The sequence below is a fragment of the Podarcis vaucheri genome (assembly GCF_965113315.1).
Source record: "Podarcis vaucheri genome assembly, chromosome: 16".
Lineage (NCBI taxonomy): Eukaryota > Metazoa > Chordata > Lepidosauria > Squamata > Lacertidae > Podarcis > Podarcis vaucheri.
The window spans coordinates 15,312,729-15,330,958 of NC_138754.1; the positions used below are offsets into that span (position 1 = coordinate 15,312,729).

At 51.5% G+C, this 18,230-nt stretch overlaps 2 protein-coding genes across 2 annotated transcripts in view; one reads left to right on the forward strand and one right to left on the reverse strand.

Annotated features, from left to right (window-relative positions):
* Positions 1 to 5,029, reverse strand: part of LOC309521269 (uncharacterized protein) — a 104,693-nt gene extending 99,664 nt beyond the window's left edge. The window contains exon 1 of the mRNA XM_082203589.1: positions 4,869 to 5,029. The gene's annotated coding sequence lies outside the window, so the exon portion shown is untranslated. The remainder of the gene's footprint in view (positions 1 to 4,868) is intronic.
* The window catches only part of MAP4K2 (mitogen-activated protein kinase kinase kinase kinase 2), a gene marked incomplete at its 5' end in the record, with an annotated part of 38,412 nt that overhangs the window by 9,687 nt on the left and 10,495 nt on the right, over positions 1 to 18,230 (forward strand). Inside the window, 20 exons of the mRNA XM_082203562.1 lie at positions 773 to 828; positions 2,548 to 2,595; positions 2,811 to 2,853; positions 3,961 to 4,033; positions 4,426 to 4,557; positions 7,781 to 7,843; positions 8,769 to 8,850; positions 9,526 to 9,636; positions 10,848 to 10,926; positions 11,499 to 11,557; positions 12,029 to 12,072; positions 12,443 to 12,481; positions 12,927 to 12,963; positions 13,049 to 13,220; positions 15,248 to 15,360; positions 15,866 to 15,907; positions 16,096 to 16,180; positions 16,267 to 16,346; positions 17,433 to 17,493; positions 17,968 to 18,091. Of these exons, the coding sequence (XP_082059688.1) occupies positions 773 to 828; positions 2,548 to 2,595; positions 2,811 to 2,853; positions 3,961 to 4,033; positions 4,426 to 4,557; positions 7,781 to 7,843; positions 8,769 to 8,850; positions 9,526 to 9,636; positions 10,848 to 10,926; positions 11,499 to 11,557; positions 12,029 to 12,072; positions 12,443 to 12,481; positions 12,927 to 12,963; positions 13,049 to 13,220; positions 15,248 to 15,360; positions 15,866 to 15,907; positions 16,096 to 16,180; positions 16,267 to 16,346; positions 17,433 to 17,493; positions 17,968 to 18,091 (1,543 nt within the window). The remainder of the gene's footprint in view (positions 1 to 772; positions 829 to 2,547; positions 2,596 to 2,810; positions 2,854 to 3,960; positions 4,034 to 4,425; positions 4,558 to 7,780; positions 7,844 to 8,768; positions 8,851 to 9,525; positions 9,637 to 10,847; positions 10,927 to 11,498; positions 11,558 to 12,028; positions 12,073 to 12,442; positions 12,482 to 12,926; positions 12,964 to 13,048; positions 13,221 to 15,247; positions 15,361 to 15,865; positions 15,908 to 16,095; positions 16,181 to 16,266; positions 16,347 to 17,432; positions 17,494 to 17,967; positions 18,092 to 18,230) is intronic.

The window sequence follows — 18,230 nt, forward strand, 5'->3', positions numbered from 1 at the left end:
GGTTTACTAACGAGATGGAAGAGGAGACTCTGCTCAGCCTCCTGTCTCCATGTCCAGCAGAATTTTTAAGAGATGGCATAAAGTGTGGAAAGAAGCTCCTGGTGGCTGCTGTGAAGCACAACGGCTCTGCCAGGCCTTCCAGGGAGGTTTGGCCTGAGGAGATTCTGAGAGGAAGTGGGGCCTAGGGAAACAATTAACGCGGTGGGGGGAGTAGACGAACAGACAGACACAATAGCACCTGCTTCCTCCCCTCTCGGAGGAGGGCACTGTGGACTGTTTATTTCACGGGGTTGGCAGTTGGCATTCTTAACCTTCATCCTGCAAGAGTTTAAATGGAAGATGCCAACCCCAACCCCACACACTCTGGGGCCCAACCACTAACCAGACCCCTCCCAGGTCCTGAAGGCAGAGAGTGGTGAGTCCTGCAGGGCCGTCGCTTGAGACGGCTCATGAAAGGAAGCCAAGCCACGTGTTGCAGAGGCAGAAGCACAAGCAGACAAGGCCATAAGCCCATCTCTCCTAAGCAGGGCTGTGTAATTGAGGAGTACCCCTGCGCCCCCCCCAAGTCAAAACAGCCATCTCCCTCATTCCCAGACACAATTCTCTCTCCTAGCTTTAAATTTCACCTTAATAAGCAAAGCCCGCCTGCAGAGTTCTGCTCGGAGAAACCCAATTGCCAAGTCTACATAGGCAAAAACCTGCTTTTATTAGCGTTGGGGTGGCAGGCGACATGAGATGCAATTGACCCACCTTTTCTGCTTCTCGCTTCCAGCCACTGGTCCCCTCTCGGAGAAGCAGATTGCCTACGTCTGCCGGGAGACCCTCCAGGTGAGTGGGTGGGCGGGGCTGAGCTTGCAGCACGTTCAGACCCGTGCCAGGTGGGTGTGGGCAGCCAGCTTTCTTTCTTTCGGTGCCAACAAAAGCCAGAGTGAGCAGGTGTGTGTGAAGTGCCAGAGTGCCCCGTGTCTGCACCTGGGGCAGGAGTCAGTCTCTGCCTGGTTATTCCATCTCCCCTCCCAGCTCAGGTGTGGTTGCAAAAATGTAGGGTTGTCAAGAGAGGCGCCTTCAGAGCTTAATTGGAACTTGGTACTAGGTTTGGATCTGCAGCATAAGAAACACGCATGGTGTAAGACATGGGTAGGCAAATTAAGGCCCGGGGGCCGGATCTGGCCCAATCGCCTTCTAAATCTGGCCTGCAGACGGTCTGGGAATCAGTGTGTTTTTACATGAGTAGAAGGTGTCCTTTTATTTAAAATGCATCTCTGGGTTATTTGTGGGGAATAGGAATTTGTTATTCTTTTTCCCCCTTCAAAATATAGTCTGGCCCCCCACAAGGTCTGAGGACAGTGGATCGGCCCTCTGCTGAAAAAGTTTGCTAACCCCTGATTTAAGAGGTCCCTTGAGCATGTACGGAGTGGTTTTTGTGTGTGTGTGTCCCCCATTTCTTCACTGTGTACACCACAGCTGGCTTTTCAGCAATCCAGGATTAGAAAGAGGCTTTCTGGGAAAGATCCCCCTCACAGGCTTTCCACTTCTCTTTATCCAAACCAAGCCCCGTGGCTTCTGCCCTCATTTCCCTCCTGCTCTGTGACTCTGCGGCATCATACAGACGGACGCTCCACACCTTTGACAGGAAGCCCCATTTTCCCGCTGGCTGCTCTGTTCTTTTCCTGCCTTCCTGCAGCTGAGAGAAACTGCTACAATGGCAGGGAGTGGAATGTAGGTCACTAGCTCTTTGTGTGTGTGTGTCTGGACTGAATCTCTGGAACGAAAGGCTGCAACGTCTGGGGAGTTTTTAGTTTGGAAGAAAGAAGATTGGTGCAAAACATACAACTGAGATTTACCAAATTATGCGTGTACCCGCCAACACTAATCCAATGAAAATAAATATTATTTACCGTATACCCTGCCCATCTGACTGGGTTGCCCCAGCCACTCTGGGCGGCTTCCAACATATATAAAAACATAACAAAACATTTAAAAACTTCCCTATACAGGGCTGCCTTCAGATTTCCTCTAAAGGTTGCATCGTTACTTATCTCCTTGGCTCAGGGGTTGCATAACTCCATACCCTCCAGCATTTCTCCGGTGAAAATAAGGGCATCCTAAGGAAAAGTGGGATATTCTGGGATCAAATCAGAAACCAGGGGAGTGCTTCTGTAAATCTGGGACTGTCCCTGGGAAACAGGGACACTTGGCGGGTCTGGCACGGTGCAGGAGAGGACTTTGGTACCCCCAAATGGACCTCCTCCATTAGGGATCTTCTCAATTTGGGGTCCCTGGGCTCAGCACCCTGTGCAGGGGAACTACCCACACTGCCCTAAATCCTGCGCTGAATGGTGTGAAGGTGGATAGAGATAAGTCCCCCCACTCCTTCTCTAGAAATGTGAGAACCCAGCTTCCTCTAGTCGGCGGGGTACCCTCTGCCCACCCAGTGTAAATCTGAGCTTGCAGTGTGTGCCTTGGCTAACAACAAGACTCAGATCCTGCTTCGTCTGCAGCACAGCCAGGCCTGGCTTGACGCTTCTCTTTGCTGCCTCTTTTCAGGGCCTTCACCACCTGCACACCAAAGGGAAGATGCATAGGGACATAAAGGTATGATTTCCCTGCAGAATCCAGGGCTTGGCTAACCTAGGCTCAGTCACCTGGGCTCAGTCGCCCTTTGGGGTTGCTTTTGTCAGCCTTGGAGGAGGAAGGCAAGGCTGGGTGGGAAGGGAGGGAGGGGAGCAGTCTCTCCCCCCACCCCCACCCCATTCTGCTTTGGCAACAATAGCTGCAATTCTCTTCCCTTTCTTCTGTCTCTTTTCCAGGGGGCCAACATCCTGCTTACGGCCAACGGAGACGTGAAACTCGGTCAGTTCCTCTTCTCGGCTTGCTTTCTTGTGGCAATCCTTTCCTACTTCCAGCTGCCACTCCCCAAATCTTCCTCTAAATACCTTCATCTGCGGGTTCCCCTTCCCTAGACCATCCATAGTGACCAGGCCTCGACTGGGTGTGTCCCAGGTTGCTGCACTTAGCAGGGACCTCCTGATTGGGGACTGCAGGGGTGGCTTTGGTCTACCTCTTCACATCCCTCTGGCTTTGCTCCAGATCGATTTATCTTATTTTTCTCTGTATAAGACGCCCCCATGTATAAGATGCCCCTGACTTTTGGGGACCCCAAATTTAGAAAATGGGCATATGCGCTATCTGTGTACAGTGGTGCCTCGCAAGATGAAAATAATCCGTTCTGTGATTCTCTTCATCTAGCGGTTTTTTCGTCTTGCGAAGCAAGCCCATTGACGGATTAGCGGATTAGCGCTATTAGCGGCTTTTAGCGGCTTTTAGCGGCTTATCTGCTGATCGGATCAGAAAAAGTGGGGGGAGGGAAAAAAACCAGCAGGAACTTGCAAGACATTGTCATCTTGTGAAGCAAGCCCATAGGAAATTCGTTTTCGTCTAGCGAGTTTTCCGTCTTGTGAGGCATTCGTCTTGCGGGGCACCACTGTATAAGATGCCCCCAGATTTTTAACCTTATTGCAAAGTAAAAAAACCCCTTCGTCTTATACATGGAAAAGTACGGTATTTATTTAAAACAGGGACTCTGGCTGTATCTCGCCATCTTTTCTAGGGGTGTGGCGGTGGCTCAGGAGCAGAGCTGGGGTGTAGCATGCCAGCTTCAACCCCCCAGTTTGGCATTTGTTAATATTGTATTTTGTTCGTTTGGTTTCTGTGAGATACCTGGAGAACGTAGGCTGCTGTGCAGCCTTACAAATGTAGGCCATAAATTAATAAATGAAAATATTCTTGGTGGGTTGAGGGCTGCGGGCCCAGGGATATTTGAAGGGTTTTATTTGGGGGGGGGGTGTAGGGCCGGGCCCGCAACCCTCCTCCTGTGGAGCCTGGATTGCTCTGGCCCACCACCTGAGTAAGGAACGTTTGCCCTTCTCCTTTCTCAAACCACCTCCTTCCTTCCCACAGCGGATTTTGGGGTCTCTGCAGAGCTGACGGCGTCTGTGGCGAAGCGGAACTCCTTCATTGGGACCCCCTATTGGTAATGTGGGTGGGGGGCAGCGCTCTGTTCCCTCCTCTGCACCCTCTCTGTCTGGAGGGTGAGCTGTGGGGGCCATGCAGCCCCCAGTTTGGCCACAAACGTACCTCGTGGCCTTGAACACTCGCTGCCTCAGTCCTTCGGCCTGCAGCATGGGATGGTGGTTCTGAACATCCCTGCAGGGTTGGTGTATGTGAAGCACCTTCTTAGCCTTGGCTGGTGGAGGGGAGGTGTTGCCTAGTGGGCAGAGCTCTCCCCACAGGTCGGCAGTTGCAGGGAGGACCAGGGGAAGACGGGCCCTTCTCTCCTTGGACAGCCGCAGCTTCAGGTCCGTGCAGGCCCCCCTTTCCCACGGCGGCTGTTTGGCTCAGCTGTGCCCCTTCTCGTCCTCCCAGGATGGCGCCAGAGGTGGCTGCGGTGGAGAAGAAAGGAGGTTACAACCACCTGTGCGATATCTGGGCCCTCGGCATCACGGCCATTGAGCTGGCGGAGCTGCAGCCGCCCCTCTTCGACCTGCACCCCATGAGGTGAGCTCAAAAGTTAAGCCTCAGCTGAATGTGTGTAAATGGGGAGTTGCCTGTATTTACTGAAATCTTTCTGTATGGCCGCATCATAAAATATCAGGGCAGCGCACAACAGTAAGAGCCTTTCGACAGTGGAACGGACTCCCTTGGAAAGTGGTGGACTCACCTTCCTCGGAGGTTTTTAAACAGAGGTTGGATGGCCACCTGTCAGGGATTCTTTAGCTGTTATCCCTGCATTGCCACAAGGCTGGACTAAATGACTCTTGGAGGACCCTCCCAACTGTACAGTATTGTGTTTCTGTGAATATGTATACAGTCGTACCTCGGAAGTTGAACGGAATCCGTTCCGGAAGTCCATTCGACTTCCAAAATATTCAGAAACCAAGGCATGGCTTCCGATTGGCTGCACGAAGCTCCTGCAGCCAATCGGAAGCTGCGGAACTTGCGTCGGATATTCGGGTTCCAAAGAACGTTCGCAAACAGTGGTACCACAGGTTACATACGCTTCAGGTTACATACGCTTCAGATTACAGACTCCGCTAACCCAGAAATAGTACCTCGGGTTAAGAACTTTGCTTCAGGATGAGAACAGAAATCATGCTTTGGCGACGTGGCGGCAGCAGGAGGCCCCATTAGCTAAAGTGGTGCTTCTGGTTAAGAACAGTTTCAGGTTAAGAACAGACCTCTGGAACGAATTAAGTACTTAACCTGAGGTACCACTGTACTCACTTCCAGGTTTGCGGTGTTCGGGAGCCAAAACGTTTGACTCGCAAGGCGTTACACTTCCGAGGTACAACTGTGCAATGAAATAGAAATCACCTTTAGAAATGGCACAAAAGGATATTTAAAACGGCTGGTCCATGAGCTGCAGAGGTCTGTCTACATGAAAAGGTATTCAGGAGGATCCTGGAAGTCAAAAGCGAGAGGGTGCCCGCCGCATCTCTGCTCGAGCATTCCATAACGCAGCACTTAAAAGCCCTTCTCCCAGTGAGGACCGGCTGAGGCTCTAGCTAACAGTGCACCTCTAGATGATCTCAGTGATGGAGCTGGGATGCAGGGGTTCAGGTGGTCCTTACGGTATCCTGGGCCCAAGATGCTCAGGGCTTTGTTACATCAAAAGAAGAGCCTCGAGCCTCACCTGGCTGCAACAGGAGCAGCCAGTGCAGGGGGTTTAGCGGAGGTTTCCCATGCTACCAAGCCGTCTGCCCCCATCAGCAGTTTAGCTTTTGGCCAAAGGGCAGCCCCAGGTAGAGTGGCTTGCAGTAGTCCAGCCTCAAGGTTCCCAGGGCATGGACTCCAGTAGCCAAGTTATCCTAACCCCGATCCAACTGTCTCCCTGCCTCCCTGACATCCAGCCTGGTGCCAGAGGAACAGATGGCACGTTGGCATTGAAGAGAATCTGGCAGCGCCATCTGTTCGCGAGGGCCCTTTTCCTCAGCCGCTGCTCGTATCCTGCCTTTAACACTGTCAAGGAGAAGCAGAATCTGCCGATCAAGCCACTGTGGATGCTGTTTTCAGGAAAGCATGTGTGCAAGCAAATCCCTTGAAGTATTCCTTTCTTTAAAAAACAAAAAATGTGGGTGCAAAAACGGTTACCCTTGCAGGAAACACTGCAAGAATTGTGGCGTTGGAAAGGAGCCCCGAGGGGGTTATCTGGTCCAGCCCCCTGCAGTGCAGGAATCTCACATAGATTATGCATAACAGATGGCCACCCAACTTCTGCTTAGAAACCTCTAAGGAAGGAGCGTCCACCACATTTAGTAGGAGTCTGTTCCACTGTCGATTAGCTCTTACTGCCGGAAAGTTCTTCCTGATGTTGAGTTGGAGTCTCCTTTCTTGTAACTTGAATCCATTTGGGTCCTAGAACCCAGAGAAGGAGGAGAAGCTTGCTCCATGTGAAGATGGCAATCATATCTCCTCTGAGTCTCCTTTAAACATACCCACTTCCCTCGGCTGTTCCTCAGTCTTAAGGCTTGATTTCCAGACCTTTTATCAGCTTGGTCGCCATCCTCTGTACATGTTCCAGCTTGTCAATATTTTTATTTATAGAGATGAAGCGTGTGGAAATAGCATAAAAATAGCAAAGGAAATAATTAGGTACCCGGCTGGCTGCCTTCGGCTGCAGAGGGGGTTGCAGCCAGTGACCTGAGTCCTTTTCCTGGCCGTCCAAGAGGGTGGTGGCTCTGCATAGCTTCGAGGCCCCACACCCACCTGAAGCAGCTTTAGGCAAGTGTGGGGAGGGAAAGGGGAGCTGCCCCCACTGTCTCCTGTGAGGTCCCAGCCTCGGTCACAACCACCCAGCTCCAGGTTTCTGGGAGAAGCGTGAATGGTGTCGCTAACCACACCTCTGCTAAGAAACAGCCTGCATGTAGATCCTGTGAGGACAGGCGCACAAAGCGCGCGCACACACAAACACGCAGGCTTCTGGTGGGTGGGAGGATTAAGCAACAGGAAATGCCACATGGAGGCCTCTCCAGTAAGACTGGCTTTGCCTGCTCTCAGAGCGGTGTGTGTTTTGCGTGACGTGCCGGCTGTCTGTTGACATTGGTGCCCCACTAATAACAATCTCAGACCTCCTCCGCAGAGTAAGTTTGCGTGCAGGAGAGAAGCATGGTCTGAACCTGTTTGTAGTAGCCCTTTTCTTTTTCAAAGGCAACTGTGTGTGTGTGGGGGGGGGTAACTGGACCCACAACGGTGCAGAAAACCAGGCCCAGATTTCTTGAGTGACCCTCCTAGCAGTTAGCACAGGGGTCAGCAAACTTTTTCAGCGGGGGGCCAGTCCACTGTCCCTCAGACCTTGGGGGGGGCGGACGGACTATATTTTGGAAAAAAAATATGAACAAATTCCTATGCCCCACAAATAACCCAGAGATGCATTTTAAATAAAAGCACACATTCTAGTCCTGTAAAAACACCAGGCAGGCCCCACAAATAACCCAGAGGTGCATTTTAAATAAAAGGACACATTCTACTCATGTAAAAACACGCTGATTACCGGACAGTTCGCGGACCACATTTAGAAGGCGATTGGGCCGGATCCGGCCCCAGGGCCTTATTTTGCCTACCCATGGGTTAGCATGTTGGAACATCAGACATAACCAGCAAATGGGGGGGGGGGTGAGGTGGGGACAAATTTGGGACAACAGAGACAGGTATTGTGCCTTTTTTAAAACACGCAGGAGGATCGAAGCAGGAAAGACGATCCTTGTTTTGTCTTTCCCTTCAGGGCCTTGATGCTGATGTCGAAAAGCAGCTTCCAGCCCCCCAAGCTAAAAGACAAGGCCTGCTGGTGAGTGACTGAGCAACAGGGCTGTGCAGCAGGGCAGACCTGCTCCCTCTGCTGGGTTTTGGTTGTGTGTAAAGAACGCTGGATCTGACCACCTTATGCCAATGAAACGCAGTGTTACAATGGACAGGTCGGTGGACTGGGTTCAGATTCCTGCCTGGCTACAAATCTGTATCCTCTCTTAGCCTCTCTTCTCAGGGATATTGAGAAGCTACAGTGGGTGGAGGACTAGAAAAAACTGCCTTTCACAGAGTTAAGCTATTTCTCCATCCATCCAAGTCATATCCGCTCTGACTGGCAGGTTGACTTCTCTGGTTGGCTGCTGGTTGTCAGCAGTGGAGGAGGAAGGGGGGGTGCGGCAGGTGTGGTCCGCCCCAGGTGTCACCACTGAGGGGGGTGACAAAATGCCAGGCGGCACTCACCGCAGGGCCTGTAGCATGTTCGAGCTGCGTGTCTCTCCTGGGAGAGACGTGGTGGCTTGGATGTGCGCAGGCACTGCCCTGCCCAAATGGTCCTTCCACTGCCTCCCCCCCCCCAGCTGTAGGGCGGCTGAGTGGGAGGAGGCAGGCAGACTCCCAAGGCCCCATGGTGCGCGCCACCCCTATGGGACTCTTAAGGGTGGAGAGTTCTGTTGCTGTTGTGCTTTATCCATCTGGAGAGCTTCTTTGATCATCTGGCTACTGTAGGAATGGGATGCCGGACCGGATGGCTTGATCAGCTCTTCCGATGTTCTGAAGGGGAATTGGCAAATCCTTGGAGGATAAAGCTATCCATAGTGATGATTTCAGGCTGCGATGGGGTTTGCTGCTGAATACCAGCTGCTGGGGGCATTGCTGGGATAGGGCTGCTGTCGTGCTCACTGCCTTCTGGTTACTCAGTTAGACACTCGACTTTTTAGCTTGTCTTACCTTCCCTTTCTCCCTTCCAGGTCGGCAGATTTCCACCATTTCCTCAAACTCTCCTTAACCAAGAACCCCAAAAAGCGTCCTGTGGCAGAAAAACTCCTGCAGGTGACTCAAGACGGAAGTTGGGGTGGGTGGGCTTGGAGAGGGCGGAGAACGACAACTCCATCCTCAGAGATAGGTACTTCCTTCCAGAGAATTACAGGAGTGTCTTTTTAAAAAATGCCCCAAACTGTGCTTTTTTAAAGCGAAATCTCCAAACGAAATTCTTATTTTTACCTGTCTTTTTTGGGAAAATTGCCAAAAATCAACACTTCTGATATGGGCAGCCATGCGCTTGACTTTCCCTAGACATTTTCCCCCGGATCCCATCTATGTCCTGGAAATTCCGGACGTACGGCAGCTCTACTGTTGCACCCGGGTCCTGTTTGGAGGCTTCCCACTGTGACATGTGCTTGGCCACTGTGGGAACAGAATGCTGGACTAGCTCCTTCCCCTCCTGGCGGCCTGATCCAGCTGCTGCAGGGCTCTTCTGTTGTCCTTATGGCAGATACTTTAGTTGCTGTGAGAGCCACAGTTTTAATTTAATTTCCCACAGTGCCCTGGTGTTGTTCTGCTCTGGGGCACTGTGGGAATTAAAATCTGGATCCAGATGCCCAGGTGAGGTGCCAGGATGGGCTGCAGCAGCTGCCCAAGAATGCCGCCTGCCAGCCCTGTGCTTGGCGGGCATTTGGGGGAACCTTGAATCCTCCTCTCCTCTCACCTTGTCTTCCTCTCCAACAGCATCCTTTCGTTAGCCAGCCATTGGCTCGCGTCTTAGTCATTGAGCTACTGGATAAAGCCACGAACCCGGATTTGGCAGCAGCTGCCCTGGTGGATGATGGAGACTTAGAGGTATGGTCCCCAAAAGCGGTGGCAGAAGGGAGTGGGGAATCTGCCATAGACCCAAGCCATTGACTGAGCAGATTTGTTCTCTCCCGAGAGTCAAAGAGTAGAAGCTGCCAAGAAGCTTATTTCAGCTAAATAGGAAAAGAAACTTCCTAAGAGTGAGAGCTCTTCCACGGTGGAGTCACAGGCTGCCTTTTGGGGGTGGGGGGTGGGGGCTCCCCTTTGCTAGGAGGCTGCTCAGCAAAGGCCCAGCAGGAATGTTGTTGGAGTTGTAACAGTCTGCACTGCAGATCCTGTCAAAGGGGGGCCTCCCAGAGATTTTCCAACTCCAACCTGCATATAATTAACTTGTGGGACTCACTGCCACAGTATATGCTGGTGAACAATATAACACAACACGATGGCAAAAACAATGGCACTAAACACTATTTATAAACTAATACAAATGATCAGAAATTACAACCAAAGTCTCTAAATCTTCTTCACCAGTCGCTGTAGAATAATTCAAAAGTTCGATATATACATAACCTGTCACCAAATCGCCGGTACAGAGTTTCCGGATAACCAATCTGTTTTGTTCAATTCTTCATCAGCCAGTCTTGTAAGAATTAGTATGAGAAGGATGCAGTTCAATTTCTTAACAAGCTGAAATTACAATATAGGTGCAATGAAAACTGCGTCTGTATAAAATTAGAAAAGAAGGGTCCTAGAATTTCAGACAATTTATCAAAGTCACAACGTGACTGTCTCAAAGAGCTCTCTAATGAAGCTAACATCATTATGAAACCAGCAGATAAAGGAGGTGGCAAGAGTTACCACCCCATGGGCAGAGTGCAGGCAATTGGGGGCTACCATGAGGCCAGAGCTGTTATCTTTTATGTTCTGGTCCTAAACACCTCTGTTGAGAATGAGAGACGTGGGAATCTTCCTCCTACCGCATCACAGCAAACTGGCCTGTCTAGCCCAGTGTTGGCAGCCCTGCCTGGCAGTGGCCCTCTCTGGGGTCTTTTCCCAGCCCTTCCTGGAGGTGGCAGCAGGGATTGAACCAGGGACCTCCTTCATGTGGAGCACATGCTCTCCCATGCATTGGCTGAGGCTGATGGGAATTGTAGTCCAAAGCGTACGGAAGGCACCCGATGGATGAAAGCTGCCCTGGAGGCTCTTTGTTCTGACTGAATTCTTAGGCATGCTTGGCTTTCTCTCTTTAAACCACTCAGGCCTACGAAGTTTTTCCTGACAAAATCCGTTCCCATCGGCCACACGGGCCAGTCGAAGGGACCCTTGCAGAGATCCAGTGTAAGTTCCTCATCTCCCCCGCCCACCTGTTTGGACCCTGATTTCTCTCTCCGGTGGGGCTTTAAATCAGCCTGATTTCTCTCCAGACTCTCCCGTGGCATGGGAAGCCCCCTAGTGAAAGTGGAAAGCTGTTTGGGGCGGGGGATGCTGGTGAAAGTCCCTTCTGGAGATGGTGGGTGAAAGGTGCCCCAGGAGCTTAGAATGGCATGGAGTTGAGCAGAGGGGGGCGGAGAGGTGGCAGTCAGGTTGGCGTGGTGCAAACTCCATGGCAGGGCCAGTCTGGTGTTCCTGCTGGTGTGTTTGCACTGTGCCACCCTCACGGCTACCTCTCCCTCCCAGTAAGCACCAGGAGCCTGCCTTCTAGGAGGTCCGGAAAGCGCCTCTGTCCCCCCTCCCCAAGTCCTGAGCTACTGTGGGGTATCCTGCAGGGGCCCCCCTTGCCCTCCAGTGGCCTTTGAAGGCAGGGTATAGGAAGTGTTTTCTTGGGTGAATGGCATGAAGACATTTGGGCCTTGGTGGTGGTGGGGAAGCCCTACTTCTGAGCAAAATGACTGATGTTTGTTCTTTTATAGTTAATCAGGTCAAATTCTGGCCCCCACTGAGGAAAGAAACAGAGCCTTGGTGCAGTCTGGTAAGAATGTCAGTGTATGTGTGTGTGTGTGTGTGTGTGTGTTTCAGAGGGGCAAAAGAATGAGTGGATTGCTTGCTTTGGCCCCAGGGCGCATTTGGGGAGGGAAATTCACAACCGAAATTCTGACGGGGGGGGGCAAATTTCATCCATTGAATCATACAGCTGGAAGGCACCACAAGGGTCACCTAGTCTAACCCCCGCAATGCAGGAATATTTTACCCAACATGGGGCTTGAACCCACAACCCTGAGATTATGAGTCTCATGCTCTCCCAGCTGAGCTATCCCAGCTGGGTCATTGGCCCACCTCACCCGATATTGCCTACTCTTGACTGTTGGTGACTTTCCAGGGTAAGATGCTTCTTGCCACCCCCATCCCCCCTGCTCCTTCTTTCACTGGGTATTTTTGGGGAGTGTGCGCATAAAATTATTCTAGCCTTAAGATTTAACGGTAATTTTTGTGTGTTTTGCAGAAGGAGGAGGAAGAGGAGAACTGGATGGTCTTAGGAGATGGAGAGTAAGGAGCCTGGGAGAAGGGTAGGGTGATGGGAGGGGGGTAGGAGCCCCTGTTTCTCATCCCTCCCCACCTTTGTGAAACAGGATGGCCACCTTTTCCTTCCTGCTGGATGGCCACCTTTTCCTTCCCGCTTTTTCCCCCCCAGCAGAGATGGGGAAAGCAGGGCCTGTTGAATTCTTCCTGCTTTGCTGCTGTTAAGGGGACAACCAGAAAAAGGGCCACCTTCCTACAAGGAAGGGGGTGGAATTTAGGGAGTTAGAAATGAGGTTAACGTAGTTGCGGGGGGGGGAGGAGAAGGAAGGAGGCAGGGCTGCTGCACAGGTGTGCGATTTCCTGATGGTACTTTTGGTGCTGTTTTTCTCCTCTTTAGGAGCCTCCTTCAGTCGGTGGAAGAAGCACTAGAGGAGAGGTATGCTGATGCTTGGGTGGTGGTGGAGGAGGAGGACTTTGGGAGCTGCTGCCTTTCGATGACTCCAGGCTCTTTGTACGCCTCTGGTCCTCTGTTACTGTCTCAGCTCCGGCAGGCAGAGACAGAAGAGGTGGAGCTGCCTTTCCAGCCAGGCCCCATCCTGCGGCTCTGGCACTCCCATCTCCAGACAGGCAAACTCAGCCCCCAATCTTCTGTGAAGTTTTTAACTTCCCCTGCCTTGACCTCCAATGTATTTAGGCTGGCAACTGAAGAACGAGTCTCTCTGCACATGCTCAGGCACTCTGTTCCTTGCTTATTGTGGAGCTTTGGCAGTTAGGTTCTGGAGCCAAGTCCTGGTCTGTGTGGGCGCAAACCAAGCCCCAAATATTCCCCTTTCAAGGCAATACCCCCCTTTCAGTTCTGATGAGTCCTTTGTCTCCTGCAGGAGCCTCACCATTCGCCCAGCAGGCACCACAGAGAAGGTACTGTTCTTCATTGCATCTATCCTATTACCCTCTCCACCCTCAGTCTCCCCCACTAAGAAGCCCTTTCTCTTGCTTTATTCAGGTCCATGAGGAACAGCGGCCCAGCAGCACTGGGGAGGGGGACATGAGCACTATCAAGAGGGGGCCCCTGTGGGATTTTCTCAACCTGGAGCTGGCCTATAAGGCTCCCTGGGAGCTGGAGGAGGGCCTCGACTTCCCAGCCCCCGAGTGTCAGAGAAGCCAGAGCCTGCCAGGTGAGGAAGAAGTGGAGCCATGCTGGTTGTGAACGCAGAGGGGCCCCAAAATGGGTTTGGAGTCTTCACCCTTCTAGGAGAGGGGATTTGTGTTCTGCAAGAGGAAATCCATAGAAAAGAGCTGTGAGAAAGCACACTGGGGAGTGGGGGGGGGGGTTGGAGACGGTACAAGCGCTGGCCAATAGGCCCTGTGCACAGAACCGGCTTCTGGTGCAAGCTGGTTTCTTCTGAGCTCAGTTGGTTCTTCACCAAAGGGCTATCTAGCTTATCCTGTTTTCCGATGCCCGGAGCCAAAATTTGCCCAAAACGTCTCAGATTTTGCACCGAGGGAAGCCAAAGTCTGTGACACATATAAATGATGGAAATGGAGCCACTTCTCCATGATTCATTCCAGGTTTTGCCAGTGCTGGAAAGGGGAAGCTGCACCTCTTCCTCACTGGATATCTTACTCAGCCCCTTGTGATATTTCACCAGGAATTGCCCACATGCTGTCAAGCATACATTAGGCACCTTGAGCAGAAACTTGTTCCCTGCTTTTTCACCTCCTTGAAAGCTGGGATTCTTCCAGGTGCTGAATTTTCACACGATCTTGAATTATGCTCTGTTTGAATGAATTCAACCTTTTCCAAGACCAGCTGTGAAGCAGGGTTTAATCTGGTGCTCTGAAGGCTCAGGTGACAATAACTTAGTTAGGGTGGCAATAAAGATTAAACCCTGCTTCGTTACATCCTCCTAAGATCAAATAGGCTACAATCCTATGAATGCTTGATTACTCCTGGTGCAACTTACTTGTGTGTGAACATGCGTAGGATTGCTTTGTGAGATGCCACAGGTAGACTCCCCCCCCCCTTGTTTTTCTGCTATAGTAAATAAAGCCACTAAAGGTAGTTATTAACCAGAGACTTTGAAAAAAATTAATAATACCAGACTGCTCATTCTGTCGTCTTCAGCGAACATGGAAAAACAGGCTACTAGCCTCTGAGCTAGAGATGTGAAGGCCTGGGGCGCGGGGGAATGAAAAACTGGGAAAGGGGGAAACATCTTGCCACACATTTTTTTTAAAGGAATGGGGGGGACTGAGGGAAATTGGAGGGGGGACACCCTGGGATTCCTTCCCAATGCTTCCACTTTCCCTCAAGCTTTCACAGCTCTTCTCTTACCAACTGCAGAGAAGGGGAGGAGGAGATGGGTTGGGGGGGGGGGCTTCTGCTCCTCTTCTATGGCCAGAATGGGATCCAAGTGGGTCAGGAACTTCCTATCACCCCCTGCTTGCCCACTTGCTTCCTTGCTCTCCTCCAGGGAGTTCCATGACACCCACGGCAGGATGTTAAACACAGACCCGGATTTCAGCTTCCTATTTTGCCGGCACATCACACACCCAAATGTTTTGGGTGTGTTTTTTTAATTAAAAGCAGCCTCCAGAAGCCATAATGCTGAGAGGAGGAGGAGAGGCAGTGAATGTATGTTTGTTTGGGGGGGGGCAATAGTAGTGTTTAACTCTTTCCCTACCACCCTTTTTAAAATGCATTGTTTTCTGCGGTTGCTCCCCTCGCCCTTTTACAGGATTCCTAAAGGATGCTTAGCAGGTTGTTGCTGCTGGGGGGGGGGGTGTCAAAGCTGGGGTCTTCATTGCATGTGTTTTTTAAAATGGATTTATATCCTACTTTTTAAAAAAACAACAACACAAGGCTTCATGGCAGCTGAGAATCAAATCTGATAAACCAATACATTACATACAGTAAAAAGATAAAACCATGCAATAAAACGGCATAGTAGAAAGAAAGCAAATCTGGCAGCAGGGAGCGGAATAGATAAAATGAAACGGTTGGCAATTGAAACCAAGCCGGTACAGAAATGGAGTAGTGGGAGGGGGCTCAGCAGGGAAAGGGTTAAGCAGCCATCCAGGATGGCATCTGTGCAGTTGGGTGGGCTAGTAGAATCCAGCAAAGAGGGGCTCCATTTCTGACCCCTTCTTAAATCTTTTAATTTGTGCCGGTGTGACAGCAGTGCTTGTCTTTCCCCCACAGACAACACAGATCTGAGCGATCCTTCAGATACCTCACGGACAGGCTCCCCCAAGCCTGTGGACTCGCTCCTCTCCACAGAGTGGGCTACCATGAAGAGGAAGGAAGAGGCCACTGTAAGTGGGGGTGGGTGGGGACAGAAGCACCCCAAAATCTCCAAGCAAGGAAGCCTGGGATCAGAGCAGATAAATCAACCGTTAAAGCCTGTTTCTGGTGGAGGAAACAGTGGTCTTCCGAAACACGACCTAGCTGGCTAAAATCTTTGGAGAGAGTGCTAGCCGGATGGGCTGCTGGGTTTCCCCCTCCAAATATTTGTGGGGTGTAGTAAGAGGGAAAGGTGGGGCTTGGGAAGTAGCAGGACATGTCTGGATAGGCTCTTTGACACTCTTGTGGAAAAAAACCCAACGCTCCTGTTTCTCATGGTATGGTACGGTACGGGGTTGAAGGTTGCAATCCTATTGGGGGGAAGGGGTCTGGAGTTAACCTAATATGTTGGCATCTTCAAATAACTACACCTTCTCTCTCTCTCTCTCTCTCTCTCTCTCTCTCTCTCTCTCTCTCTTCTTTCTTTCTTTCTCTGGTGACTTCCCCCACCTCTTCTTGACCGCTCCTCTCTTGCAGAGGTTGCTGTGTCATGGGTTGCCTCCTACTCCAAAAGTCCACGTAAGTCCTCTTCGCTGGGCAGGGGAGGGTGGTACATGCATCAGCAAACTGGAGCCAGGAGAGTGGGGTGGGGCAGGGGGTTCACAGCCAAGGAATTTTGTAGGTCTCAGTATAGGAGCCCTGGAAATGGGTCTCCAGCTCCCCTCTCCGCTCCCCTCTCCAGCTTTCTGTACCTTCTCTTTTCCAAGATGGGGGCCTGTTTCTCCAAAGTCTTCAACGGCTGTCCGCTGAAAATCAACTCGGCTACGACGTGGATCCACCCAGAAACACGAGGTAGAACCCGCACGATTCCTGTGGGACCTTGGCGCCAGAGATTGGCAGCTGGTGATCTGACCTCCCCCTCTTCTTCCCCACCATAGATCTCTACCTAGTGGTGGGAGCTGAAGAAGGCATCTACACACTCAATCTCCATGAGCTCCATGAGGACACGATGGAGAAGGTGAGGACCCTGAAGAGGGAGGAGCTGGGATGGAGGGTTCTGGACACCATGGGAAGCAGGGGCAGATCCTTGTTTCCACACACCCTGTGGGACCACATTTGGGCCTGCCCACCTGTCTTACCACCTGACATTAAAACGATGCCAAATTACCCAGTTAGAAATTGAGCGGTGCCAGCAAAAAAACAACTCTGCTCAGCACCAATGCTCAGTGGAAGGCATTGGTCAAGGGGCTGCTGGCTGAGGCAACATGGATGCATGGCCTCAGCTGCAGTGGTGCTGTCCACGGTCCTGAATCGCAGTTGTGTTGCTTTCCCTCCAAAGGGCCAAGAGCTACCTTCCCTCTGCCCTTTCCAGGCATGACCCGCGCTTCACGGCTTTGTTTCCAAATGCTCTTATTTTTGCTCCAGAGCTTCCCCCACAAAAAACCTGCTCTTTACCGCTGAGTTGGAGCAAACAGCAATCCATGGAAACCCCAAGTTGCTGTTTGTTGTGGTTCAGGTTTAAAGAGCTGGTTTTCGTGAGGAAAGCTCTGGGGTGAAAGAAAGAGAACTCGGTCAAGGAGCTTCAGAATTTGGAGTGGCAGGTCTGGGGCAAAGCTAAGCCCTCACTTGACCCTTGCCCTGCCTGCCAGGGGAACTAGGAACTTCTGACCTCTCCTTGCTTGGGCCTTTACCATGACCACCACCAGAGGTGGACATCCCCCGTGGATTGCAACAGAAGGGCAGGTGGGTGGGTGCATTTGGTGGCGGTCAACTCAGGAGGCACTTTTAATTCATCGCTCAGAGATGCCCACGAGACAGTCTTTCAAGATGCTGAGGTTTCTTATCCCTACAGGCTCTTTTCTTATGATCGTTGAAATTTTATATTGTTTTTTGCTGGCTCCTTTAAAATATCTATATATATATAAACACTATTCAATCTTCATTAAGTTCCTTGTATCTAACTTGGACACACTTGTTTCATGCCACGAAAATGCAGAGATGGACCAACAAGCGACTGATCTCTCTCTCGCCACTTCTCCCTCTCTCTCCTGCTTTGTGCAATTCGTCCCCCCGCCCCCACCCCCCGCCTGCTCCCCTCCCCCAGCTCCTTCCACACAGGTGCTCTTGGCTCTACTGTATGAACAATGTGCTACTGACCTTAGCTGGTGAGTGTCCAGAGACAGAGCTAGAACCACCCCCCTCATTTTCCCTCTTTTTGCCTTGCCCATAGGTATTGGGGTCGATTTAAGGGGACTGGGGGTGAGCTTCACATGTTGGGTTTAGAGGGGCAATTGGGTGTGTGGCTATAGGACTGAAGAGTCCAGAAGGTCTCTGTATACAGTGGTACCTCGGGTTACATATGCTTCAGGTTACACACTCCACTAAGCCAGAAGTAGTGCTTCAGGTTAAGAACTTTGCTTCAGGATAAGAACAGAAATCGGGCTCCGACGGCACAGCAGCAGCCGGAGGCCCTATTAGCTAAAGTGGTGCTTTAAGAACAGTTTCAGGTTAAGCACGGACCTCCGGAACGAATTAAGTACTTAACCCGAGGTACCACTGTATATATAAAGGCACCTGCTTAAACTTCCATTTTGCTCCGGCAAATGATCCTCCCGATTTCCCCGCTTCTGCCTTTGCAGGGAAGTCCTCCCAGCTCTCTTCCCACAACCTTGTGGGTCTCTTTGAGCAGCGGCGCCAGCTGCAGAAGCGGCAGGTACCCCTCTCCATCGCCACCAACCGGCTGACAGAGCGGATCATCCCCAGGTGGGGAGAGGCGGGGAGGGAGGGACCCCCCCTGCCCCCACTTCAAAGAGAGGAGAGTAGTAAATTCTCTTCTCCGCCCCCCCCATATCCGATCCTAGTGTTGGAGGTATGGCTGATTTCTCCAAGCTGCTTCCCAGGG